The sequence below is a fragment of the Phocoena phocoena genome, chromosome 20 (genome assembly GCF_963924675.1).
Source record: "Phocoena phocoena chromosome 20, mPhoPho1.1, whole genome shotgun sequence".
Classification (NCBI taxonomy): domain Eukaryota; kingdom Metazoa; phylum Chordata; class Mammalia; order Artiodactyla; family Phocoenidae; genus Phocoena; species Phocoena phocoena.
This window is the reverse complement of record NC_089238.1, coordinates 59,558,506-59,585,185: the sequence shown is the minus strand read 5'-3', so window position 1 is coordinate 59,585,185 and position 26,680 is coordinate 59,558,506. Positions and strand designations below refer to the sequence as shown.

General features: G+C 54.1%; 2 protein-coding genes across 2 annotated transcripts; both read left to right on the top strand.

Annotated features, from left to right (window-relative positions):
• The first annotated feature begins 452 nt into the window (after positions 1–452).
• On the top strand, positions 453–26,456 carry PRDM7 (PR/SET domain 7). The gene is made up of 23 exons (XM_065898429.1): positions 453–521; positions 932–1,055; positions 1,379–1,486; positions 3,306–3,355; positions 5,177–5,333; positions 5,973–6,074; positions 6,290–6,561; positions 6,993–7,060; positions 8,187–8,383; positions 10,095–10,955; positions 11,828–12,366; positions 13,142–13,234; positions 13,340–13,400; positions 16,843–16,995; positions 18,039–18,096; positions 20,613–20,694; positions 23,814–23,987; positions 24,329–24,510; positions 25,258–25,364; positions 25,587–25,701; positions 25,779–25,914; positions 26,007–26,267; positions 26,367–26,456. Exons 1-23 carry the CDS (start codon positions 453–455, stop codon positions 26,454–26,456), a joined length of 4,059 nt encoding a protein of 1,352 aa, XP_065754501.1.
• Positions 1,732–1,887, top strand: LOC136141398 (large ribosomal subunit protein eL39-like). The gene has a single exon (XM_065899581.1). The coding sequence runs from the start codon at positions 1,732–1,734 to the stop codon at positions 1,885–1,887; it is 156 nt and encodes a 51-aa protein (XP_065755653.1).
• Positions 26,457–26,680: the final 224 nt, after the last annotated feature.

The following is a 26,680-nucleotide window of genomic DNA, read 5'->3' as shown; positions in this document are numbered from 1 at the left end:
ATCTGTCCCTTAGACATAGAACGCACGTTTTGCTCAGATTTTTCCGGAGTCCCCAGGTGGAGATCCCCAAAGCCCTTCTTGGAGAAACAGTCCCTGTCCCTCGCTGGAAGAGAGCCCTGGTTGTCAACCTGACCCCAGCCCAGCAGTCCGGGGCTTCCAGGTCTCCTCAGGACTCCCTCAGGCACCCACAGACACAGCCCTCCCAGTGCCTTTCCTCAGGGGGACCAAAGAAACCGAATCTAGTTCACGTTAGGCTGGACTGTCGTGGCTGGCGAGGATCCGTCCACCCCATCAATACCCTCCACACCCTCTAATCCTTGCCGGGGTCCTCACACCTTCCTGCTCGGGACACCCCAGCCGAGGAACACAGACCTAGCTCTGGGCAGGGGCCTGGGCTACCTCAGCACCTTCCCCTTCCACAGGCACCTTGGCCTCGAGGCGGTCCCAGGCCCATGAGCACCGACAGGTGGCCGGAGGACAGCACTGAGGGAGATGCTGGGAGAACAGCGTGGAGGCCCACGGTGAGCGGTGGAGGAGGCAGAGCCTGGCTCTAGGCCGGCTCTACGGGAGGGACAAGGAGCCGGTCCCTGGAGGGCCGCAGACTCCTGGCCCGCACCGCTGGGTGACCTTCTCTGTGAAGGTACACAGGATGGGGGCGCCCGGTCCTGTCTAAGATGGTGGGGCGGGGCGGGGTGGGGGGGACAGGACACTAGAGCATCGTCAACTGCTGTGTGTCCAGGGAGAGTTAGGAAAATGCTCAGTGTTTGCTCAGTTAAGCAGGACACGGTCGGGAAGGAAAACCTTCATCCTTGTCTCACAGAGACCACCCAGCGGCCTCAGGCTACACCCTGCACAAGGTGGAGGAGAGGGCCCAGCTCTAAGTTCTGACTTAGATTAGTAAGTCACTGATGAAATCGATTATTCTCTCTAGGCCAAAGATGCTTTCAAAGACATTTCCATATACTTCTCCAAGGAAGAATGGACAGAGATGGGAGAGTGGGAAAAAGTCCGATATAGGAATGTGAAAAAGAACTATGAAGCACTGATTACTATAGGTAACGGGAAACGCCGGGTGCCTGGGAGCCTGGGAAGCGTGAACCAGGTCTTCGGTCTCAGTGTTAGCTTGGCTGTCTCTGAGATGGCTTCATCTGCTCACAGTCGCCTTCCGTGTGGAGACCAACCTGCAGGAAATGTGTGTTCTTCTGTATTCAGTGTGGGCCTGGCCCTGGCAGCGCAGAGCTCACCCCTTGCCTGGTTCCAGACTCTCCCAGCCCATCCTGCCAAGTCACACTGACTCTGTGGCACTTTCCATCGCCTCTGGGCTTTGTTCCTCCTTCCAGCTCTTCCCTTTTGGAACCAAGATTTTGCTCCTTTGCAGGTCTCAGAGCCCCTCGGCCAGCTTTCATGTGTCACCGCAGGCAGGCCATCAAAGCCCAGGTGGGTGACCCTGAGGATTCTGATGAAGAATGGACTCCAAGGCAGCAAGGTGAGGGGCCAGGAAGATTTAGAGGTGTCTTCCTGAAAACAACCTGGGTTTGGGTCTCAGCTGCGTCTCAGGCATTAGCAAAAAAAAAAAAAAAAAAAAAAAACCCATAATTTTTCACCCAACAAGCAAGATGCAAAACAGAATATTATACAGTAAGAGACTATCCATATAAAGTTTTTAAATATGTAAAATAATTAGCCTCCCCTTCTCTGCCATCCGACGTGCGGTTGACTCTGCTCCTCACCATGTCTTCTCACAAGACTTTCACGATCGAGCGATTCCTGGGCCAGAAACCAAAGGAGAATTGTCCCATTCCCCAGTGGACTCAAATGAAAACTGGTAATAAAACCAGGTACAGCTCCAAGAGAAGACACTGGAGAAGAACCAAGCTGGGTCTATAGGGAGCCACCCATGAGGTGGCACATGTATTTATGCTGTGGAAGGTCACTTGCATCTTACCATATCACTCTGAAAGCATCACTACTATCTGGACAAATGCATCCATTTGTTTTATTGGGAAAAAATGATTTTTCTCCTTGTGTCAGTGTTTCTGCATTAGTGCTTTGGCTCAGTAATAAATATGAGACCTTTTGTTGGAAAATATATATATATATTGTTTATAGGCACATTAAAAGGCCGTAAATGTATAAAAATTTGAATGTGAATAAGAGGTACCAAATTCATCACCAAAGGAGTAAGGGCTGGCAGGTGGCCTCATTGTCTTGGTTAGTTTTTTGTTTGTTTTTATTTTGTTTTTGAATTTTGAAACAGAAATTAAAAGACCCGCAGTGGTTGTGGCAGAATGGTGACATAAGACTGAATGGAGGTGGATGTATAGGTTTTCCAGTATAATTCTCAATAGTTTTCTCTCTCTTTTTTTTTTTGGCTGCGTTGGGTCTTCGTTGCTGCATGCGGGGTTTCTCTAATTGCGGCGAGAGGGGGCTCTCTTCTTTGCAGTGCGTGGGCTCCTCGTTGCAGTGGCTTCTCTTGTTGTGGAACACGGGCTCTAGGCGCGCAGGCTTTGGTAGTTTCACCATGCGGGCTCAGTAGTTGTGGCACACGAGCTTAGTTGCTCTGCGGCATGTGGGATCTTCCCGGACCAGGGCTCGAACCCGTGTCCCTTGCATTGGCAGGTGGATTCTTAACCACTGCGCCACCAGGGAAGTCCCGAGTGCATAGAAAGATTTTTGAGTGTTGATTTTGTATCCGGCAACTTTGCTAAATTCTTTTTTTAGTTCTAACAGTGTTTTCTGTGGAATATTAGAGATTTTCTACACATAAAATCATGTCATCTGTGAACAAACCTAATTTTACTTCTTTCTTTCCAAATTGCAAGCCTTTTGATTCCTTTTCTTATCTAATTCCCTGGCTAGGACTTCTAGTACTATGTTGAATAGAAGTGGTGAGAGTGGGCATCCTTTCCTGTTTTTCCTGATCTTAGAAGAGATCACTTTTTCCACCAATCAGTATGATGTTAGAGGTGGACTCTTCATATATGACCTTTATTATATTGAGGTAACTTCCTTCTACTCCTACTTTGTTGAGTATTTTTGTCATGAAGTAAATGTATTAGATACTTTATGAACATAGGATGAAGCACAGATGAGGTTTATGTCTATTTTTTTTTTTTAATTTTAAGGAAACTGTGATGCTCCCACTGGAAGCATAGGCATTGATGATACAGAAATCATTTTCCATTCCCCCTTTGGTAATCCTTGCACTTGTCACTCTCTGGTTCAGAATTCTGTGTCCTTAATTCAGATGCCCAGAGTTTGGAAACATTTACCAACCAAAACACTGATTTCTCATCATCTTTTAGTTAAACCTTCTTGGGTGGCCTTCAGAGTGGAGCACAGTAAACACCAGAAGGTAAGTATTTCCCAAATCCTGTTGACAAGAAAACCTTCCTCATGGATCCAATCACAGGTAAGAATAGGAGAATACACAGAGTATCCTAGAAACTGCTGCTTCCTTTCATGATTCTTTAGCACAATGTCTGATATCATCATCATTTTTATAGTTAATAAGAATAGCAACAGTAGTAGGTTGTTCTATTTTCACGTTATTTTCATAATACTTCAGGCTCTATTTTAAGCACTTTACATGAATAAACACACTTTAAACCTTAAAACAATCCTGTAGTACCTACAGGTAGTGTAACTATCACCATTTATATTGAATAGATCAAGAAACCGAGGTAAAGGAGTGTTTGAGTATATGCCTGAGATCACAGTATCACTGGTAGTGCAATCTCATCCAAAGCTCCTTCTCTAAAACACTTACAAGCTGAGTAGAACTTCCATAGTTTTATAAAGTTTACACTGTCTTATTCATACATACATCTTTATATCATTCACCTGACGGGTGATTTCAACCACAGTTCTTTTCTGCTACGCCAAAGTGAGTGACATGCTAAGACCATCTGACTAAGGGAAGCTTACAGATCTGTAGGCAATTTGTAGAGTGGATTGTCCGAGACGAAGAAGGAGATGGACCCCCAACCTCAGAGCCTGCTACTCTAATAAGAGGAAGCAGCTCCCAGCCCTGACTAGCTTCAAGTTTGATCACTGAAAACGACAAATAAGAAAATAACTTTAGGACTTCATATAGGTTACCCGCGTTTCAACAGAAACTCATCCCTCTGGAACTGATTTCAAATGCTCATTCTTGCAGGAGGAAGTAACAGCTCCTTCCTCCGGGCTCTAATTAGGCAACTGTCACGTTTGGAATCATTTGCTTAGCCTGCCCCTGCGTTGCAAGCTTTGAGAGCCTGCTCCATACCCGTTTCTTCTCAGAAGGCCCAGGCCCAGCTCAAGGCCCCTGAGGGCCCCCTGGAGGTTTTCTGAATGCGTGACTCCACATTTAAACATTCACCTAGAAGTAAGAGGGTCAAGGAGTGCTGAAGATAGTATCTGTGAGCTAGATTTCAAATAGGGAGACAGTTGAGGGGGTGAATTGATAGCAGGGCTGGACTCTCACGTTCACACTGTACTACATATCAGTAGCTCACAAAACAATTTGGTGAATGTTATTAAATTTCATGTCCACTGTGACGTTAAGAATTAGCATGTATACCAATTTATGGTTCAGGAAACTGAGGAGAACTAGCTAGTCGTACAGCCTTATTCAAGCAGAATCGATGGGAACCAGCTACTGATTCCAAACATTCTCTCTAGGATATGGCAACCTGCAACGTTCAGCATCATTTTCTTTATTGTCTAGATAAGTTTCTGCCGTACCATTTCTTTGTTCTCTTCCCGATCTCACTGCTCTGTCACCTCATTTTCCAGAAGTGTTTTGTCCCCTCTGTACTTTTCCACATTTCTTCGTCCATCAGAGGTCCACTAATTAATAAAAGACCCCCCCTTTTTTTCTATAAGCCCTTACCCCCTGCTTCTTTCCCAGGCTTTGTTGATTCTTCCCAATTATTCTCCCTGACTCGCTCTCACTTTTCTGGAGAAATTTGAGAGCAAGTTGAAGGGAAGGAACCTTAAGATATGGGTTCTAGTCTTGATTCACTACCCACTTAGGCCCTTTATTTACGCTCTAGTGTTCAGACTCCACCCGCCCCGGGTATTTCCAAGGGTTGTTGGAGTATTAACTAAAGTCATGCATGTGAAAACACTTCATAAGCCCTAAAGAACTAAAGAAATACATGTTGTCTTTCACTATGTGACTCTCCCGTTGAAGGCAGTGCCCCCGATGCCATTAAGTAATGAATCTAGTTTGAAGAAATTGCCAGGAGCAGCGCAACTGCAGAAGGCAAGTGGCCCTGCGCAGGCCCGGAGCCCAGCGCCCCCTCCCGGAGCAGCAAGCACCTCTGCATGGCACACTAGACAAAAGCTGGGTGAGAGAAAATAACTTGGGGGCTTTAGTCCCTCTAATTCTTCTAGAAACGCTGATTAGTATGGCCTAGGTGTGTGGGGTGGACTTGGGGTAGGCGTGGGTTTAGGCTGGACTGATCTGAGACCTGAAGTTAGCACTGGGGCCTTGGGAAAATCTTACATGTCTTCTGAGGTCCTGATTGCTAATCTCTAAAGTAAACATAAGGATACATAACTCGTATAGTGTTTGAAAACATTAAATTAATTATAAAAGTACGGACACATACACGTTGTTCAAAAATCCATCTGTGATAATAGTGACCATGCTTTCTTAGTTAGGGCCTCTGCTCAATGCCTAACATGTAATGTGCCTTAACCAATATTTTCTGAATGAGTAAATGTGTCAATGAACCATCTTCTAAGTAGAAAGGCTGGGAAGTTAAACCTAATAATGGGAAGAACAGGAAGCTAACATTGAACTGGGCGTCTGTAGTCAGTGCGGAGCCTCGGTCTGTCTGAACCAGTAGCTAAACGGGGGGGAAACAAAGTATACACAAGGACAGGCGATGATTTGATGGAAGGGGATTTCACATTTTCTGATAAAACAGGGACCAACACTCCAGACCCCACCAACCTTGCTTACCTACTCTTCTCCAACTTAGAACGCAGAGCAAAGCAGATTGAAGTGAAGATGTATAGCCTACGAGAAAGAAAGGGCCACGTGTACCAAGAGGTCAGCGAGCCCCAGGATGACGACTACCTCTGTGAGTGACCCCACTGGCCCATTACAGAGAAGGCTGTTATGTCTTGCTACAATAACCTCACCTTAGCATTTAGTCCCCAGATCATCCCCTTTGTCTAGTGACTTGGGGTACAGGATTGAGGCCAAATGACATGAGCGCCCCGGTTCTTTCTGAAGGTCTTTACAACCAGGAACACGCACTGTATCTTCCCTAATCCCTGTCGCTCTCGCCTCCAGATTGTGAGAAGTGCCAGAACTTCTTCATTGACAGCTGTGCTGCTCACGGGGCCCCTTCATTTGTAAAGGACAGTGCAGTGGAGAAGGGGCATCCCAACCGCTCAGCCCTCACTCTGCCCCCCGGATTAAGTATCAGACCATCAGGCATCCCTGAGGCTGGGCTTGGAGTATGGAACGAGGCATCCGATCTGCCGTTGGGTCTGCACTTTGGCCCCTATGAGGGCCAGATCACAGAAGATGAAGAGGCCGCCAACAGTGGATACTCCTGGCTGGTGAGAAACACCCACCTCTTCCCCTGTCCTCTGGCCTCCACATCCCTTCTGTGGATGGGGTGGGGGGGCCTCACGTTCAACATGCTAGGACATGGATGGGGGCAACACGGTTAGCTCTGTGTACTGAGTGCACTTTGCATGAACACGGAACTTCTACTTAAAGATCAGAGGCCAGGTGGGAGCACGGTGGTACAGGCACAAAGAAGCGGCTCCTCCCGTGCGGGGCCCTTGGCCTGAGCGGATAAATAGACTCAGACGTGAGGATGGTGATTAAGGAGCTTATTGCGTGGTCACGATTGGCAGTTGCATCCATGTAGGCTGAAGAGCATTGATGACAGCAGAGTGAAATAATTCTTCTATCACCTCCCACCAAAAAAAAAAAAAAAAAAAAAGAAAGAAAAAAGGCTTTAACTTCTTTTTCTGACACTCAGATCACCAAAGGGAGAAACTGCTACGAGTATGTGGATGGAAAGGACACGTCCTGGGCCAACTGGATGAGGTAAGTCCAGTAGGTTTCCAGGTTCCAGAGAGGACACTCATCTCTCTCAAGCCCATGTCCCTTTCCTTCTCAGACTGCCCCCCTCAATGGTTTTTACATCTTCTGTCCCTCTTTTTTCTCCATACAATGCTCTTTCATTTCAAGAGACGTCAGAAAAAAGGAACTAAAAATATAGTATGTGTCCTCAAAATACGTCTCTGTGCTCAAGAAAACTGGGGTACTTGAAAACAACTTGAGGAGTCTAGATTCACCAGGGACACTTATTTACCTAATTAACACTTATCAAGCACTTACTATTATGCTCCAGTTTAGAAAATGGAGTCCATTACTTAAACAGATCACATCACCCATGTCCTTACGGAGGACACACTGCAGACAGACATTAAGCAATTGATTTTAGGAACATTTAATCATAATTTTCCTATTTTTCAAGAAGTGCACAGCACCACCATAGCCTAACGGGAGGTACCTTTAGTCTGTGAGGGCAGCCACCTTCCCAGCCTTGCTTCCAGTGAGAACTGGGTTCTGAAGCCAGGAGACAAACAGACTGCAGGATGGTTGTGAGCAGCCCCTTTCTCTAAGGTCCCCTCCTTTCATCAGGGGAGGCAGAAAATGAATAAACTACTATTGTTCTGTGTTTCGAGCTAAGTCAGAGAGCTCTCCAAGTTTCTACAGGAACCTGGGGGAGGCAAGTGAATGGGGGCCCCTGGATGCACGTGGGGAGACTGGAGACAGGCCTCTCGAGAGAACATAGGCTGGGGCTGAGTGCTGAGGGATCTGTGCTAAACTAGAAGCACCAAGTTCTGTGGAATAAAAACAGAACTTCATTGAGAGTTTAGAGGTCACCAGTTTTACGGCCAATCCAGGTGGAGACAGGTCTGGAATTGGGCTTTGGAAAACAGATAAGTAGGTAAGGAGAGAAAAGCAATCTGGCCTGGATGGGCAACAGCATCTGGAGATAGGGATTCACAGGAAAAGCTCGAAGGCGTGAGCAGCAGGTTCCCACGCAGCAGCGGCAGCAGCTGGGCCAGCACCAGGCCGCAACGGCAAGAAGCTGGCTCGGGTCTGACAGGTGGAGGGAACCCATCGCCTGCGCTTTCTGTCCCTTTCTCTGCCCCAACGCCAGGTATGTGAACTGTGCCCGGGATGAGGAAGAGCAGAACCTGGTGGCCTTCCAGTATCACAGGCAGATCTTCTACCGGACCTGCCGGGTGGTCAGGCCGGGCTGTGAACTGCTGGTCTGGTACGGGGACGAGTACAGCCAGGAGCTCGGCATCCCGCGGGGCAGCGGGTGGAAGAGCCAGCTCGTGGCGGCGGGCAGAGGTGGGTGCCAGCGCTCTTCCAACGCAAAGCAAGAAGCACTCCTGGGGAGCTTTCATGGTCTGGCTCTCCATCAGGGTAAACTCCAGTCTGGAGTCAGCAAAGTTTCAATTAAGATGCTTCAGAAATTGATCCATAAGCCTTTGACTCTTAGGGAAACTTTTTATATTAAAATTTTTTTCTTCTAGTTTTTTTAATCCCTCATGCAAAAAATATATAACATCATATAGGGCTGAAAGGCTTAGAGGAAAAAAACAAGTTTTCGAGCACCCACCAGCTCTCTCACCTTTAGCCATTTCTTCTTCATCTCCTCCATATTTCTAGATGATATGTGTACATGCTGATTTGCATTCAGTCACCACTTCGGTTCGTTGTCACATGAGTTCATACACTGTGCCAGACAGGGCTCCACGAACTGGAAATAGAGATTGAACAGGACGGTCAGAATCACTGCCCTAGAGCAGCACGTGCCTCATACCAGACAGCAATTAGTGCTCTGAGGAAAAGCAGCCCAGAAAAAGTGCCTTGGGTCACTGTGAGTGGAGGGGTGGGGCGTGGCGCTCTCCAGAGACAGCATTTGTGGGCAAAGTGTTCCAGGCAGGGGAACGGCCAGTGCCGCAGCACCAGGGCAGGAAAGGGAGGCCATGCAGGTGGCCAAAGAAGGGAGCACCGAGGGAGAGGAAGCAGGCTGGACAGAACACGGAGGCCTCAGGGCCTGTGCTCCACGCACAGACATGGGGGTCCCCCTGGGTGACGTGAAACAACCGTGCGGTTTTCAGCTGCAGGGGGCATGTTCTCTGCTCTAAGATGATGCTTTGGCTCATTTTCTGGAAAGAGATAGCAGTGGGGAATCCGCTCAGAGGTCAGTTCATCACCAGGTGAGAGGGGAGAGCGGACTGGCTGAAGAAGGGCAGGAGCTGGGGTGTATTTTTAAACAGGACTTCCTACTGCATTTTAAACGGACTAAGCCTGACTGAAATCAATGAGGTGTGAATACTCGTGAGGCTTTCTGAGGAAGGACGTAATTTCATTTTCCACTTTATGGAAAACTGAGAGAGAAGCAATTCATGACCTAATTGGGGCATCAGGAGCCAGAGTCCGTTAGTCAGTGGGACCTGGACCACTCGGTCTTGTCCAGTCTGAATCCCACTTCCTCACAGAGATTCAGACACAATGGCTGCTCAACTAATATGTCTCTGTGAATGAGGAGCCTCAAATCCAGCTTTCCTCACAGGTGCCCTAACCACTACCCTACCCTGCCTTCCACATCTGGAGATCTCCAGGATGAGTGCCCCTAACTTAATAAATTCTTTCCCCTCGTAGGAAGTCACTCGGGGCGATTCCACCTATCATCAAGAGTGTTCTCTCCCAACAGGATAGAATACCTGTGGCCCCTCTGTCACAAAGTGATAGGACTTTTCAGATACTCCTATGTGGGCAAAAGTCACTGCAGTTCCACCTCTTATAAGGAGTGACACTGCCCCTGATGCTACTTGAAGGTCCCTAGTCAGGGCCACAGGTAGAAGAGGCCCTTGATACGGGCTTTCTGGATTTCTGAAGAAGACAGAGTGAGTAAAAATGGAATGGAAAAGTAGACTGTAAAGGCACACTTGTTGGGAGACAGAGCTTGCGCTGTCAACACTGAGATGATTAGTGGTTCAGGCCTTACCGGAGACAAACCATCTACCTGACCAGAAGTTTCCTCTTTCAGCAGACCCAAAGCCCAAGATCCCTCCATGTGGCTCCTGCTCTCTGGCCTTCTCCAGTCAGAAAATCCTCAGCCAACACGTGGAATGCAGTCACCCGTCTCAGGTCCTCCCGAGAACATCTGCAAGAGACCGCATCCAACCAGAGGATCCCTGCCCAGGCTATCAAAATCGGCAGCAGCAATATTCTGATCCACACAGCTGGAGTAACAAACCTGATTTTCAAGAGGTCCAGGAAAGGTCCAAACCTTTGCTGAAAAGGATAAGGCTGGGGAGGATTTCAAGGGCCTTTTCCTCCTCTCCCAAAGGACAAATGGGGAGCTCTAGGGCACATGAGAGAATGATGGAGGCAGGGTCCAGCACAGGCCAGAAAGTGAACCCAGAGGCCACAGGCAAATTACTCATAGGGGCAGGAGTATCAAGAGTTGTAAAAGTCAAGTACAGAGGCTCTGGGCAAGGCTCCAAGGATAGGTCTAGTCTCACCAAGCACCAGAGGACACAAACAGGGGAGAAGCCCTATGTTTGTGGGGAGTGTGGGCGAGACTTCAGTTTTAAGTCAAGTCTCATCACACACCAGAGGACACACACAGGGGAGAAGCCCTATGTTTGCGGGGAGTGTGGACGAGGCTTCAGTCGTAAGTCAAATCTCATCACACACCAGAGGACACACACAGGGGAGAAGCCCTATGTTTGTGGGGAGTGTGGGCGAGACTTCAGTTTTAAGTCAAGTCTCATCACACACCAGAGGACACACACAGGGGAGAAGCCCTATGTTTGCGGGGAGTGTGGACGAGACTTCAGTTGTAAGTCAAGTCTCATCAGACACCAGAGGACACACACAGGGGAGAAGCCCTATGTTTGCAGGGACGGTGAGGGAGTCATTATCAATAAACCACATCTTAGCCACGGGAGGATAAATGTAGCCACCACATACCTCGGCTCTGAGGGAGCTTCAAAGGAAGTCTATGACCCCTTACATTCCCTAAGAGTGTGATGAGCACAGAAATAACTGGTTCAGTAGATCCTCTGCTTTCATGATAAGAGAGAAGGTAGATAAACAGCAGAGGGTTTCTTAATTGCCCTGGAGATGTTCATACCAATCCCCTTCATGGTTTTTTGGACTCCTGTTTTAATAAATTTTGTCTCCATACAAATCTGAAGCCCAGACTGTGTACCTCATTCCCCCCTTATCACTGAAAGCAGTGGGGTCCAAGAGGGCCACAGAGAACGCATACTCGCAGCCCCGGTCTCCGTAGGAACTGAACCCCTGGAAGGGCATTCTCCCTTGGCCTCTCCTCATTCCTCTCTGGTTTCCTCTGACTTCTGTAGCCTCAAAGGTGAAGGCCTCGTGCATGTGTGGGTGCATGCCTGTGTGCCTGGCTCAATCTGGGGTATCTGGTCTCCCTCGCTCTCTCTTTGCTGTCGCCTCAGGGCCAGCACAGCATGTGGACTCCAGATCCAACCATAGTGGGTCAATTCTCAGCTCTGCCCTCACCAGCTGTGTGACCTATGGCAAGGTGCTCAACCTCTCTGTGCCTCTTTTCTAATCTATAAAATGGGATGGGAGCGCCAGCCTTTTGGTTTGATGGATAAGCACAGGCAGAATCTGGCACAGAGGCTGGCTGAGAGGGCAAGCCCCGCCCTTTGTTATTCTCTCCCTGCCCACGTCTTCCAGGTCTTTAGAGCCGGACAAAGAAGGGGCCACTCAGGCACTGGTCAGACACAGCTGCTTCACCTGCAGACTTAGCTGCCCTGACTAAGGAGGAGGTGAGAGGTCAGGATGCTAAGTGCGGGCAACCTCCCTTCCCACCGCTGCCCTTCCCGCTGAGCCTGGGCAGCCCCAGAGCCCCTCTACACACAGTCACCTGGGAAAGGCGGCCCTCGCCCACACCTGCTGAGAACGGAGTCTGGAGCCGCGCCTGCAGGAACCGGACCACCCGTGAATCTCGGAACCTCTCCTGCCCCCCTGCACACAGTGTCCTCGAAGCCCACACCGCAGCTTCTCTAACGCACGTGCCGTGCACCTGGGCCTGTGTGCTTCAGTGCAACGGTGTCACCACCTTGAAATTCTTGACTGTTGAATATTTTATCCTTCAACTCACTTTTTCTAAGAGAAGTCTGGTGGAGAATGGGGCACGCTGTGAGCAGAGCAGGCCCGCACAGTGTGGGCTCACAGCTAATGGCCCCGAGGCCCCGGGAGCTCAGGGCTCCCGTGGAGCCAGCAGCGCAGGTGCACAGGCTGCACGTGAGGACGAGGTGGCACGAAGCCTCTCCCGCTGGGTAGGTGAGGATACTGACAGCTCCAGGAGGCCACGCTGTGCTTAGACCCAGAACTGAGTTCTGGTACAGAAAGGAGGCCCCATCCTCTCCTCTCTGAACAACCTCCCTGCCCCTGAGGGAGCCCTAACTTGGCCCAGCCCTGTTCCCACCACAATGGGTTCAGGAAGGCCGAAGCGGGGAGCCCAGACCCCATGACTGCGAACAACGGCCCTTAGTCCCCCTTCCCGTGCAGCCTTGTGAAGCGTCTCTACGTGAACCATGTGGATGTCAATAACAAACATCCACTATTATTGGCTCCTTTCTTTCATGCTTTTTTAAGGGAATCTGTGTGTCTGTGGCTTTGTTTCCCTATGGGAAGAGAAGCACCATAAACTTTCCAACTTCTGCGGCTCTCGGCAGCGGCCACGGGAGGGACGGAGTTGGGGGTGATGCCGGCAGAGGGGCTTCGACTGAAATACTGTGGGGGAGGGGCCCCAGAAACTTCCAGGGGCTTCTCACCTGCACCTCCCACCAGAGGTGGCCCTAGAATCCCCTGCAAGGCTGAGCAGTTCAAGGCCTGCCCCCTCCCCTCCCCTCCCCTCCCCTCCCCTCTGGCAATAAACTCCATTCCTGGTGAGGCCGCCAGCCCCCAAGACGCCCCGAGTCCCTGGCCCCCATCATCCGCGGCCTGCACAGAAGATGGATGACCTGTGTGGTGGCGGCGATGGTGTGCGACCCCACAGTTCAGGCGCAAACAGGCACTCCGGCCTCTCACCCAGTCTCGGCTCACCTCTAGCAAGGGGGCTGGCGGCTTATACACCCTCCCGCCACGGGCAGCTGCGTGCTGAAGGGGGGCTCGGAGGAATGTGCGCCGCCTGACACGTGCTGGGCTCGGCTCGGGACGCCTGCAGGGCCTCCACCTGACACTGCGGGTGCCCTGGATGGCCACACGGGACACCAGCAGCCTCCATCACATGTGCCGCTCTGACCGCAGTGGCCCCATGGCTGTGCCAGCCCCACCTGCCTGCTGCTCTACCGGGACCCTAGCTGGGCAGGTGAGCGCGGAGCACAAGAGGGTAAACTGGTCTTCGGCTGCCAGACTCCGCCTGGTCGGCCACTAGCCCAGCCAGTACCTGAGGCAGAGCTGCCTGTGGGGAGGGTGTCACCCACAGACGCTATCCTCAAAGCTCAGGCCCCTGAAAACTTACCAAAGAGGTTTTCTTAAGTTCGTTTTCAAAAGGAGGAGGCCGTTCATCTATCACCCAGAGAAAACTCCTGTAACATTCTGAAATATGTACTTTAAGATCTTATTTTGCAAGCTCTTGTGCTTGATGTCAACAGCTTTGTTCTTTTTCTCGTAATATGCAGGTGTTTAGAAAAAAAAGAAATTTAGAAAATACAGAAAACAAAAGCCACTCATAATTGTATAGGCAACACCAATTAATACAGCATCTGGTCACCACACACAGACACACGCGCACACACACAGGAACACTCGTGCACGTTTTTCTTCTACGAAATCTTTTGAGCCCCCATCTTACCTTGTCACCGGCCTCTGTTTTTGCTCACCAAGACGAGCCCGCTTTGGCCTCGTGACCGGTAGGTTTCCATGCAACTCAGAAGCAGGCGGGCAGCAGGGGCTGTGAGGGGTGGGCACCGCCTGGCCCAAAGTGAGGAGACAAGAGCGAGCGCTTCTCCTCCGGGTGCAGTACCTTCAGGGGCCACTGGGGGAGACACCGAAGAAGAAGCCTCTCAAACGCCTTCCCTTCAGTTTCCATGGTTACGACGTGCCCCACGTCCCGGGGTCGGACGGGGGTTTAACAGATCTTCTCTTGTTGGACATGAAAAGTGTTTCCAGAGAGAATCTGTCCAGATCTTGGCCTGGCTTGCTGCAGGTTTACCCATGTGGTGAATTCGGGGCTCAAGGAAGTTCTGCAGCTTCCCGGGTTTAGGGCTAAAGCACACCCCGCCCTCACCCCTCCCGCGGTCACTGTGTCTTCCCCTCCAGAGGAAGGTATCTGGGACTATTAACGGCAAAGACACTGCCGAAGAGGACAAAGGCCATGGCTGGCCCGGGGCTGGGGTGCTCCCTGGGGAGCAGAGGGGACATGGGCCACTCAGTGCTGGTCTCACCTGTCCTGTGTGCTTATCCTCCTTCTCCGTGGTTGTGTGGCTTTCTTCCCCCGGGGGGGCTGCCAGCGAGGGGCTCCCGAGACGCTGCAGGCTGGGGTTGGCGGTGGGAGTGCTGGATGCCAGGAAACCCAAGACCCTCCAGCAGGTCAGTGCGGTGTGGACAAGACCTGGCCTCACCGGACGGCTAGGCCCTGTCCTTTCGGGACACCCGCTCTGGACCCCCGCCGGAGATGTGGCTGTTTCCCCGATGCCCACCTTTGTCTCAGGAGGCAGAAGAGAGACTGGGTTATCCCTCCCACCCGCCGCCCGGACAGTCACAAGGGCCCCTTCCCAAACAGTCGGAGCAGGCTTAGCAGAGGGAGTGCTTGGGTCTCACAGGGTCACTATGGAGAGGGATTTACTCCTGACCAGGATCCTTCTTTGCTGGTTCTGTTTCTGCGTTGTCTTCACACCAAATCTCACAAGGACAAGGCCGGGTTTTTACAGCATCACTGGCCCAGGGGCCAGCGAGCCTCCTTAGGGTGTGTTTGTTACAGGCAGGAAGACAGGGCGGCTGGTGTGACGCTCCCCCAGGCGAGAGAAGGGACCACACTAGGTTGTGTCTCCTGCGGGGTTTCAGGGGTGCTGGCAATAGGGGCGGCCACTCCTTTTCCAAATAATGTCAGACAACCACTGAGTTCTGAAGTTATTCAAGAAACTTTTTTTTTGTTGTTGCACTACGCGGGCCTCTCACTGCTGTGGCCTCTCCCATTGCGGAGCACAGGCTCCGGACGCGCAGGCTCAGCGGCCATGGCTCACGGGCCCAGCCGCTCCGCGGCATGTGGGATCCTCCCGGACCGGGGCACGAACCTGTGTCCCCTGCATCGGCAGGCGGACTCTCGACCACTGCGCCACCAGGGAAGGCCATGAAACATTTTTTGAGCAGGTACCACACATGAGAGTTGCAGAGGTGGAGGTGGGCAGAGCTGGGTGTCAGGAACCAGCTCTACGGTCGTGGAAGAGGCTGAGGATTCCATGAGATGCCGGCTTCCGATGGCGGAGTAGACATTTTCTACCACAAATATTAGCTGCAAAGATACATAATAAAGAGAGAGGCATGACTCTTGCAGCAAAAATAAGGGTGTGGGGTGGAGGAGAAGGTGGCGAGAAGGGCTGAGCAGAGAGAACAAGCAGGTCCTGTCACTCCAGTGTTAAGCGTGCAGGATCCAAGCCACCAGGTCAGCTCGGTCAAGTCCCTGCTCTGCACTTAGTTACCACGAAGCCCTGGAGCCTCCACTTCCCCTGCTGTTGGGTTGGCACGGGAAGTTCTCAGCACAGTCACTGCTGTCATCCGTATGAGGCTGAGGGCCCTCTACATGTGGTGTCCCGTCCAGCAGACCCTCGGCCATACCCTCCGAGCCCAGCTGAGGCCCAGACGAAGCCTCACTTCACTGGGTGGCCTCACTGGGGACCCAGGTCCCCCTCCCTGCTCTCACTCCAGGACGCCCTCACCCACAGTCAAAGCGAGTTCGTGGCCAGGCCCACACTCCGCCCCCGAGTGGGGAGAAGGAAGGGGCTGGGAGGCAAAGTGCCTTCAGGCAAGTGGTGCAGGAGCTCACCCATCACCCCTCGTGGTCCGTCCCTGGGAGCGTGGTCATGGGTCACGCGCAGCTGCAGTGTTTCCTGTGAGGACGCAAGCTCTCTGCCGTGAGCACTGAAGCAGGAAACCCTGAGTGATCTTTCCGAGGCTGGAAGACTCCCTGGTCGTTGGGACGAGAGATGATAAAGCCAGAAAGTTCTCACTGGGACGGGCCTTCTCTAGACCCAGCTTGGGGACAGCAAGAGTGGGACAAGGGGCCCCGCGGAGACTATGCAGCCGAGTGACAAGCCCACGTTCACCCGGCGGGAGGCCTTTGAGGGGTCTGTGATGGAGGAAGTCCACCCCTTGAGACAACAGAGGGTTTCAGGGACACACGGCAGCAAAATCAGGGAAAATATGAAGACTCTGGGAAACTGAAGTACGAATATCAAGGAAACTCTTACTGCCCTGAAGGTTCCCCCTGACATGAGCGGGGGCCAGCTCCAGGACCGCAAAGGTTTTTGTGGTTTCAAGCAGCAGAGACCCTGCTCCACAGCAATGGGGCTGGGGGGCTCGGGGGGCCACAAAGCACGGGGGCCCTTCGGGGATCGTGGGGCTGCTGTTGTCCGGGGTCGCCCGCTGGCGGCCGCACCCCTGCCGTGTCCCTGCTGCTCACAGACCCTCCCCCACGGCTGCTCTGGCCCCATTCCCTTCATGCTCCCAATTCATGCCCCTGAAAGCAGCAACCTGACTGACTGCTCCTGATCCCGGGGCCAGCAGGACTCCCTCCGGCTCTCCCTCCCCAGGCGCCAGCCTACTCGCAGACCTGGCGGCGCCCCAGCCGTTGCTTGTCTGGAAGCTTCTGTTGGTCTCACGAGGCACCACAGGCAGCACTGCCGTGTCCATACACCCATCGTTTCCGGCCGACACCTGGGGATGGACGCTGAGGTTCACCGGAGGTACCGGGCATTTCGTAGCAAAGGGAGCTGTGAGAGGATGTGCTCTGTCCCCTCCTGGCCTGCGACCAGCAGCCACTAACGCTTCCTCCTGGGCCTCCACGCCACTCACCAGGCAGCGCAGGCTGTGCTCGGATCGCCCTCCTGACGCGCAAAGCCATTTGGGGTCCTCTCCGTGGACCAGACACCAGAGGCTTGGTTCTAGCAACCAGGACACACTGCCCCGAACCCGTCGGCCCAGCCTCACCACTTCTCTCCCTCTGGTTTATGTTCTCAGCCCCAGCTCCCGCAGCGTGGCCAGGGTCCAGACAGGACTCCCCTGACAACGGTAGGGGAAAAGGTTGGACAGAAGGGACCCGAGAGCAGTGCGACAGATGGAAAGATGGGATATAAAAGACGGCCCTCCCCTCAGCCACCTAACAGTTTCTCAGCCCCTGAAGTTGATGGCGCACAGGGTTCCTATAGTGACAGTCACATCAAAGGATGACGTGAAGATTTCCGAGAAAGTAAACAAATCATTTGGAAATAGTTATAAGACTTTGGTGAAGTATTTGAGCTGCCACTTACATCACCTGATGCAGCTTTGTTATCTGCATAGTGAGTAGACTAAAAAGCGAAGACGTTTAATTTTAGAGTCTTTTTAAATACATTTATTTACTATTTATTTATTTATTTTTGGCTGCCTTGGGTCTTTGTTGCCGTGCGCAGCCTTTCTCTAGCTGCAGCGAGCAGGGGCCGCTCTTTGTTGCGGTGCGCGGGCTCTAGGTGCACAAGCTTCAGGAGTTGTGGCCCGTGGGCTCAGTAGTTGTGGCTCGCGGGCCGTAGAGCACAGGCTCAGTAGTTGTAGTGCATGGGCGTAGTTGCTCTGCAGTGTGTGGGATCTTCCCAGACCAGGGCTCGAACCCGTGTCCCCTGCACTGGCAGGTGGATTCTTAAGTACTGCACCACCAGGGAAGTCCTTAATTTTAGATTTTATATTAATTTGTTTGGTCGTGCTGGTTGTTAGCTGTTGACACCATCAACTCTTCTCCCCTTTGTCCCCACAGGAACCTCTGCAGATGGCGATAAGGATACGAACAACGTGGCCACTGCCTACACCCTAAGGCAAGCCCCTCAGTGCCACATCACAACACGTTCACCATCCACCAGCAGAGGGGAACCATCGGTGTGCCCACCGCTGGGCTGGAGTGACAGGCCAGGGGTCAGGAGGGGCCACCCAGTGATGCAATCAAATCTACATTTGTCCCAGCTGGTGAGGCACAGACACCACCCAATCAGAACAGGCACCAGCGGTAAAGACGTAAACATAAGACATGACGCCATAAAACTCCTAGAAGAGAACGTAGGGAAAACGTTCTCTGACATAAATCATACCAATGTTTTCTTAGGTCAGCCTCCCAAGGCAATAGAAACAAACATACAAACAAAAAACCCAAATAGGACCTAATCAAACTTACAAGCTTTTGCACAGCAAAGGAAACCATAAACAAAACGAAAAGACAACCTACACAATGGGAGAAAATATTTGCAAACGATGCGACCTACAAGGGCTCAACTTCCAAAATGTACAAACAGCTCATACAACTCAGCAACAAAAAAACAAAACAAATAACCCAATCAAAAAATGGGCAGAAGACCTAAACAGACATTCCTCTGAAGAAGACATACAGGGGACTTCCCTGGTGGTCCACTGGTTAAGACGCTGAGCTCCCAATGCATGGGGTCCGGGTCTGATCCCTGGTCAGGGAACTAGATCTTGCATACCACGACGTAAGATCCTGCCTGCTCTAACAAAGATCCCGCACGTGGCAACGCGGATCCCGCGCGCCGCCAAATAAATAAGTAAATATTTTTTAAAAAGAAAAGGAAGAAGAAGAATACATGAAAAGATGCTCAACATCGCTAATTATTAGAGAAATGCGTATCAAAATTGCAATGAGGTACCACCTCACACCGGTCAGAATGGCTGTCCTTAAAAACTCTACAAATAATAAATGCTGGAGAGGGTGTGGAGAGAAGGGAACCCTCCTACACTGTTGGTGGGAATGTAAACTGGTGCAGCCCCTACGGAGAACAGTACGGAGGTTCCTCAGAAAACTAAAATAGAACTACCACATGATCCAGCGATCCCACTCCTGGGCATATGTCCAGACAAAACTATAATTCAAAAAGATACATGCACCCCTATGTTCATAGCAGTACCATTCACAATAGCCAACACATGGAAGCAACCTAAATGTCCACCAACAGACGAAGGAATAAAGAAGATGTGGTACATATATACAATGGAGTACTGCTCAGCCATAAAAAAGAATGAAATCGGGCCATCTGCGGCGACATGGACGGACCTGGACACTGTCACACTCAGTGAAGTCAGTCATACAGAGAAACACAAATGCTGCACGGACTCATTCACATGGGGAACGTATACACGACACAAATGAACCCACCTACGAAACAGAAACAGACTCACGGACACAGAGAACAGACTGGTGTTTGCCAAGGGGATGGGGGCTGGGGGAGGGATGGAGTGGGAGGTTGGGGTGAGCAGAGGTAAGCTTCTATATACAGAATGGATAAACAACGTGGTCCTACTGTACAGCACAGAGAACTGCATTCAATACCCTACGGTAAAGCATAATGGAAAAGATTCTTTTTAAAAAAGAATGTATACATATGTATAACTGATTCACTTTGCTGTGCAGCAGAAACTAACACAACATTGTAAATCAACTCTACGTCAATAAAAAAATATATCAGTTAAATAAAGAAGAAGACACCAACCACTCAGAACAGACACTCAACCCACGAGAACAGACCCCAGACCAACCGGCACATGGACCAACCAGTCAGAAGAGGTGGCTGCTGCAGGCGGGGTCCTGCTGGCACACACAGGCTGACGGTGAGCCCCGGGCACAGTGAGCCCTGAGGGATCCCTGGAGGAAATCAGAACTGTACCCACAAGACCCCTCCTCTAACTGGCAAAACGCAGTGGCTCTGCCTGCCACAAAATTAGACCACATCCCCTGGTGAAGCCGGAAAACATTCCTGGCATCCTGACCCCGGAAGTGGTGACCACATAACTGAAGGGGTCCCAGGACCCCCCAGTTTGGTGCTGGGACTGGGAATACGTTGATCAGATCTCAATCCAGGGGAAGTCTCCTCCTGGGTCAGTTTTGGAAGGGGGCGGTATGAATTTATCAAAGTCTGCTTCTCTGCTGAGTGGCGAGCCCGCATGAGCCCTGAGGTGTGCCTGACAAGACAGCACCCGGGAAGCCAGTCACTTAGTGGAGGGGAGGCCCCCCACATTTGGTGCATCTGCTCTCTGGCGGCACCTGTGGTCCCCGCGCTGACCACCACGTGCCTGTGTGCCGGCAACCCCCAAGCTGAAGGCTTGTGGTCGCAGCCGCAATCACAGGCACCAGCAGCACCAACCCTCCCATCCTCAGCCCGACCTCGAAGTCCAGCTGAGGCCAGCGGATGCCTCGTGAACTACGTTCTACGGTGGCCCACGTGTCGCTGCTGAGCAGCAGTGTCATGATGCAGGCCAGGGGTCCTCAGCCTGGCGGAACATTAGAACCCCCTGGGACGCACTGACCCGCAAATGCTCCCTGTCCCAGGGCGAGGGCAGCCAATCCTGGACCTGGCAGTGACCCGAACGGGCACACAGGTGCAGAAAGCAGAGTCCACGACACAGACAAGGTGCGGTTGTCCCGGGGCAGGGAAGGGGCCTCATCTCTGGCCAGAGCTCTCTGATGCCCCGGCTTAAGAGTAAGGAGGCTTCGGGCACAGGGGGTGTGGCGGGAACAGACTCGGAGCTGCTTTGGAGACGTGCAGCGCAGGACACGTGGGTGAGTGAAGGACAGAGGCGGCTTCCCGTAAAGAAACAGAGTGCAGACAGGCTGGAGGTGGAGGAGAGCCCGGCGAGGGCTGGGAAGCAGGGCCTGGAAACCGTACCGCTCTCTCTCCCGCGCTCTCTTCTTTCACGTCTGCCCTCTTCATCTACTTAACTCCCGCTCTGCAGCCTGACATCTCTGCCCTTGCGTACCTGCACACTCCTTCTGTCCATTCATTCAAGGGATATCGATGTAGCACCTACCTCTGGCCAGGTCCTATCCCAGGCACGGGAACAGCCTTGACGAAACAGACAATAACCCAGGTCCTTGGGGAGCTGAAATGCTACCGGGGGCCAAATGCGCCCCTCCTGTGACCCCCACCCCTGGCTTCGCCTTCCTCAGCCTGCCGGCAGGCCCCCTGACCTCCAGCGCCTGTCACCCTCTGGCACCGCCCATCAGGTGGCCTTCTCAGCTCATAGCACCATGTGAAATGGCCTTCCCCTTGTCACCTGTGTCGCCTCAGTGTACCTGGCGATGTTCAATATTTCCTCAGTGGAGGAAGGTCCCAGCTGCCCTCATGGCCCTTCTGCTGAGTTCTGACCACAAATTCCCGCCACAGCGGCCTGGAAGGATTCCCGGGGTGGGGCGTGGAGTAGGGGCAGGGGCTCGGGCACCCTTGGTGTCATAGCGCAGCTGCAGTGCCTCAGCGGGGCCCCAGAGGCTGGTCCCACGTGGGCCTCTCCAGGGGCTCAGGGTAGGGCGGGGACCTCCCAGCACCAGCACAGACCCAGACGGCGGCCCGACCGGCTGCCTTCTCCCTGGGACAGGAGGACGGGCGACCCTCGTTGCTGCTCAGCGTCTCGGCCACCCGGGAAGAACGGTCAATTCCAAGGTACTGAGCACCCTGTGTGTAGTTATACGTTTTACCTGCATGATCTCAACTCCCTGAAGCGGAAACGCTTTGGGCTACCCACCTGGAAAAATCAACGCGAGTGCTTTAAAATCACTGCACTTAACACAATCCAGACGCGAAAGGCCCCACCCACCTGCCAGGTGGCCCAGCAGCAACTCCAGGGATGCAGCTTCTTTCCTCCTCAGTGTGTGTCCTTCTTAGGGCCTGTGTCTGTCCTCCCGGTGCCAGGGAAGGAGCGGGGCAGGGGGGGTGGGGGGGTGGAATGCTCCAACTCAAGCATCACACTCACCTGGGCAGAAAGGAGTGGGGAGGAGGGAGGAGCTCAAGGCCTGTGTCTGGTCTCTATTTACAAGAGGCCCAGCAGGTAGACCCGCACTTTGTTCCCCCTCCTGGCAGCAGGGTCACAGCTCGGGGTCACGCGGCGAGCACGGCATGGCTGGCACTGGGCCTATTAGGCTGGACCCCCATGGCTACTCTTAGTCAACCCACTGCCCTCCCAGAGGCACAGGGAAGGTTCCAGGTGAAGCCTGCAGCCTGGGGAGGGGGCCCTAACGAGGCCCCAGAAGGAGCTGTGACGACGCCCTGCCCTGCCCTGCGCTCTCCCAGAACTAGGTTTTCTCTCGGGGCAGAGAAGGACGAAGGGGGTGAATGGGCACTCTCCAAAAAAGGTTTGATTGCTGTTTTTGTCAGCTTGACATTTGAGACTTTAAGTGTACGAAGAAAGGTTACAGAATGAAAATAATTAATGCTTGTCGACACTGCTTGTCCCAGAGGTGGACCTGGTATCGTCAGTCTTTTGTGTACCACACTAGAAAATATTCCAGTACATGGCCTCTCTGTGCCTCAGTTTCCTCCTCTGTAGAAAGGGGATTCTAATAGCTGCACCCTGAGCTTCTGATGGTGATAAGTGAGCTTGCCCTTGTAATGGGCTGAAAGCTACTGTGGATTTAGAACCACGAAGCTATGCATGCCTCCCGCCCCGAGACCATCCACCTTACACACAAGTGGGCCTCACTCTTTTCACTGGGCTGCACGGTTGCTGCGTGTGGCAGACTTCATGTATTTAACTGTCCCCCGTGGGGACAGTCCGGTTGTTTCTGGTCCCGTCCCCATGGGCGTTTACCAGAACAGGCGTGTGTCTCTTTGGGGCCACCCCCTGAAAACGTGAGCCCTGCCAAACGCCACATGCATTTAAATCTCAGACAGACGCTTCCTGATTGCCTGCAAAGCGCTGTAACCAACGCCCAAGGGCCGCTAGAAGGGCCCCTCCCCCACCTCAGAGGGGTGTGGTCCTCAACGCACAGACTGGCCACACTCGCTGTCCAAACAATCAGAAAAGGCTCCTGAGCAACAAGAAAAAGGACTCCACATCCACAGCAATCCAACCCGCCAGGCAAAGTCACCCAGATTTTCAACACAGAACGCCCTTATCTTTATTTATACATTACAGACAGTTGGTTTCGTGTGTACATCATGGACTATTGCGAAACAATGATGGACTCGTGCCCGTCGACTCAGCCTTGTCTCGTTTCCTCATTTCTGAATAGCCCAGACCCTACCCTGTCAGTGTGCAGGGCCCCTGCTCCTTGGGGGTCGAGGGCCAGAGCGGGTAGGAGGAGGGGCGGGCAGTGTGACCACACGGGCCATCGGTCCCGCCTGAGGCACCACCACGTGGTCTGTCGGGGCGACCATCAAATCCCGACCTTCCCAGGGAAGAAAACAAGCTACACCGGTTCAGGGGCTCCCGGGGGTCGTCAGGCTCGCCCTGCGCCGCCCAGCGGCCGAAGTGGACCTTGGCTGGACCTACCCGCCCCGCCAGAGCCCCACCCCCTCCCCGCGCCCCTCCCCGTCCGGTCCCGCCCCTCACTCAACCCCAACGTCCCCGAGCCCCGCCCCGACCCCAGGGCCGCTCCACTTCCGGGCCGGGAGGAGCCTCCACGGCCCCAAAGGTCTGTGCACCCCGATTGCCCACCCCTCCCGCCCCCTCCACCCCGTGAAGGCCCCTGGGCCCCTCCAGGTGGGCACCGAGGTGAAGCCGCTGCGAACCAGACCGGCCTCACCCCTCCCTGTAGCTCCGCCCCGAGTTTGGTCAGACACGTGGCCCCCGGGGCCTGGGAGGGGCCCGGGGAGGTTCTGGGGGTGGCAGCGTGGTGTCGCCACCTCGCCAGCCCCCAGTCCGGCCCGGCATGAGCTCCGGGGTCGCCCTGCGGCTGCGGACACTCCAGCGACACCTGGGCTCCCCGGAGGTAGGGGGACAGGCCCGAACTCGGAGCCCCTGAACTCTCCTCCACCTGGGGCTAAGGGGACAGAGCTGAGTTCCGGGAGAAGAACCCCGTGTGGCCACCCACAGCCGGCAGTGACTGAGGGAGAGGCCCCTGGATGTGGAGGCCCCTTCAGTGCTGGGGGGAGGGGGCTGCTGGGGGAGGAGGGGGACAGGTCAGCGACCTGCATGGCAGCGTGTCACCGCAGCCTGCGCGGGCTGCTCGGCAAGTCCACCCGCAGCTCCTCACCCAGGGCCCAGGGGCAGTTTGGGACTTTGTCCCCCGGGGCTGTTTACACCGACTCCGCTGCCTCATACCACCGGCAGGTGTGGACACAAGGCAGCTTCCCTGTCCCTCTCGTGGCCCAGGGCAGAGGTATGGAGCCGGGCAGCAGCCTGCTGACCACCCACGTACTGGACACTGCCTCAGGGCTTCCGGCCGAGGGCCTCTGCCTCCGTCTGTCCAGGCTCGAAGACCATGGCCAGCAGTGGACCGAGCTGAGGAAAAGGTAGGACGGCGGTCTGGGGCAGGATTCGAGTCCAGATCACCTCCCCGCCCCACGCCAGGGCAAGGGGTGCAGGCCTGGAGGGCAGGGAGCAGGGCTCGCCACAGCCGGACAGTCCCCCTGCAGACTCTCGGGGCCGCGCTTTCAACAGGCTGTGTAGTTCTGGTCAGGGCCACAGAACGTGCTGGGACAGCTCACAGCCCAAGTGCCCGCTGCAGGGGGAAGAGGGATGTGTCTCTTCCTGCAGGCTGGGCCAGCCGAGGCCTGAGGTGGGACCTTGAAAGGCCTGGTTGTCACTGACTGACGGGGGACCTGTGCGGGGCAGCAGGCGGGCACTGGACGTTCTCTGTATTCTCACTGCACCCTGTGTGCAGACACCACAGGCACCCCCTTCCTAGACTGGGGGGCGAAGGGGGACGGCTGGGGCAGCAGGAGGTGTCTGCTGCCTGGCAGTGCTACCCCTGCCCCAGGCCCAGGCTCTGCTGGGGGACGCCCAGCCCAGACTGGCAGGTGTCATGGGTCAGCCTGTGAGCAGTTTCCCCCAACCCTCCCGCTGGTGTGGGCTGGTAGGCTGGACCCCAAAGGTGCCAGGCCTGAGGGTATGGAGCCCTTCAGAAAAGCCGGGGGTCCAGGCCCCGTCTGCGCTTGGAGGAACACACGGAGTCCAGGGCGGGGGGGCGTACAGACCCACTCCCAGCCACACCCCCTAAACTGCGCTGGTAAATGCCACCCTTTCTGATCACAGCGCAGACGCTTGCGAGCATGGCTGCAGGTGCCAGGGGCTCCGAGGGAGCAGAGGCCCTCAGAGCCTCCACTGGTGCCGCTGGAAACAGGCCACCACGCGGACGGCGACTTGGGTACAGTTACTGAACCAGAAAGCCACGCGCAGTATATTAAACAAAAAGTGCACGTTATAATACAGTGTGACTAGTACAACCCATTCTTAAAGTTTGTAAACGAGCATATTTACGCATAGAGAAAGTCTGAAAAGTACACATGCCAGATATAAAGCGATTATTGCTCACGGGGTAGATTGTGGGAATTTTCTCCCTTCTGCTTCTCTGTGATTGCTCAAACAGTGCGCAGTGTCCCTGGGCTGCTCCAGAGCCCCAGGTCCTGGAGGCTGTCCTGCTCCAGAGCCGCCCAGGCCCGCTCACCCGAGTTCCAGTCAGGCTGCCGGGACATCGGAGGCCGGTGGGCACGCAGCCCTGGGGGACCCAGGCCGGGGGCTCCTCAGCCCCCTCTGCAGTGCCCCCCCTTTCTCTCCCCAGCTACACGGACCCTGACGGCCGCTGCCCTGGGCTCCTGCTGCCAGGCCAGATGAAGGCGGGCACCTACAAGCTGTCCTTCGACACTGAGGGCTACTGGCAGAAGAGGGGCCAGGAGAGCTTCTACCCGTACGTGGAGGTGAGGGCCAGACGGGTGGAGGCCCATGACTCACCGTGACCCGCAGGCTGGCCCTGCGCCTCCACCACCTCGCACCTGCTTTGGGCTCCCAGAAGAAAGGGGTGCTGGGCTTGACCACGTCACGCCCGTCCCTGCCCTGCTCCGGGGTCAGGCTGACTCAGCCCCTGCGGACAGGTTCACCCGAGCCCCGTCCAGCTCACTCTCCCCCTTCAGTTGACCTGTTCGGGCGGGACCCCTTGGGAACCTGCAGGCCCAGGGCCCCTCAGATAGAGCGCTTTCTCTGGGGAGGACCCAGCCACACCTACCGCCCCCCAGCTGGCCCTGGGGCTCCTGCCCCCCAACTGCAGCCCCAGGTCAGCCGTCTGGGCTGCTGAGTCCATGGCAGCACTGAGGCCAGGCTGAGCGCGCTCCATGCTGGCCCCTGGCTCTCCCGGTGTCCCCTCTGCCCGCAGGTTGTTTTCACCGTCACAAACGAGACCCACAAGTTCCACGTGCCGCTGCTGCTGAGCCCGTGGTCTTATACCACATACCGAGGGAGCTAGCGGCTGACCGGCAGGCGGCCTGCGAGCCCGGACCCGTCACCACGGCAGGCTGAGCCGCCGCGACCAGCAGGGCAGGCTTGTTGCTCACGGGCACCAGGGTCACACTTCCCGGGGACGTTCTGGCCCCGATTTCCCAGTGGCAGCTGTCACTCAGGCTTCAATAAAGTTGCTGCTGGCATCTGTGAGGCGGCTGCGGCCACTAGGCACGCTCGGCTGGAGCTGCC

Bases quoted from the DNA above. Each gene is read 5' to 3' on its own strand.
- PRDM7 (XM_065898429.1), top strand. From the start codon at position 453: ATGAGCACCGACAGGTGGCCGGAGGACAGCACTGAGGGAGATGCTGGG. The intron at 6,562-6,992 runs GTGAGAAACACC...TCTGACACTCAG, and splicing joins ACAGTGGATACTCCTGGCTG to ATCACCAAAGGGAGAAACTG. The intron at 25,702-25,778 runs GTGGGCACGCAG...TTCTCTCCCCAG, and splicing joins TGCCGGGACATCGGAGGCCG to CTACACGGACCCTGACGGCC.
- LOC136141398 (XM_065899581.1), top strand. From the start codon at position 1,732: ATGTCTTCTCACAAGACTTTCACGATCGAGCGATTCCTGGGCCAGAAA.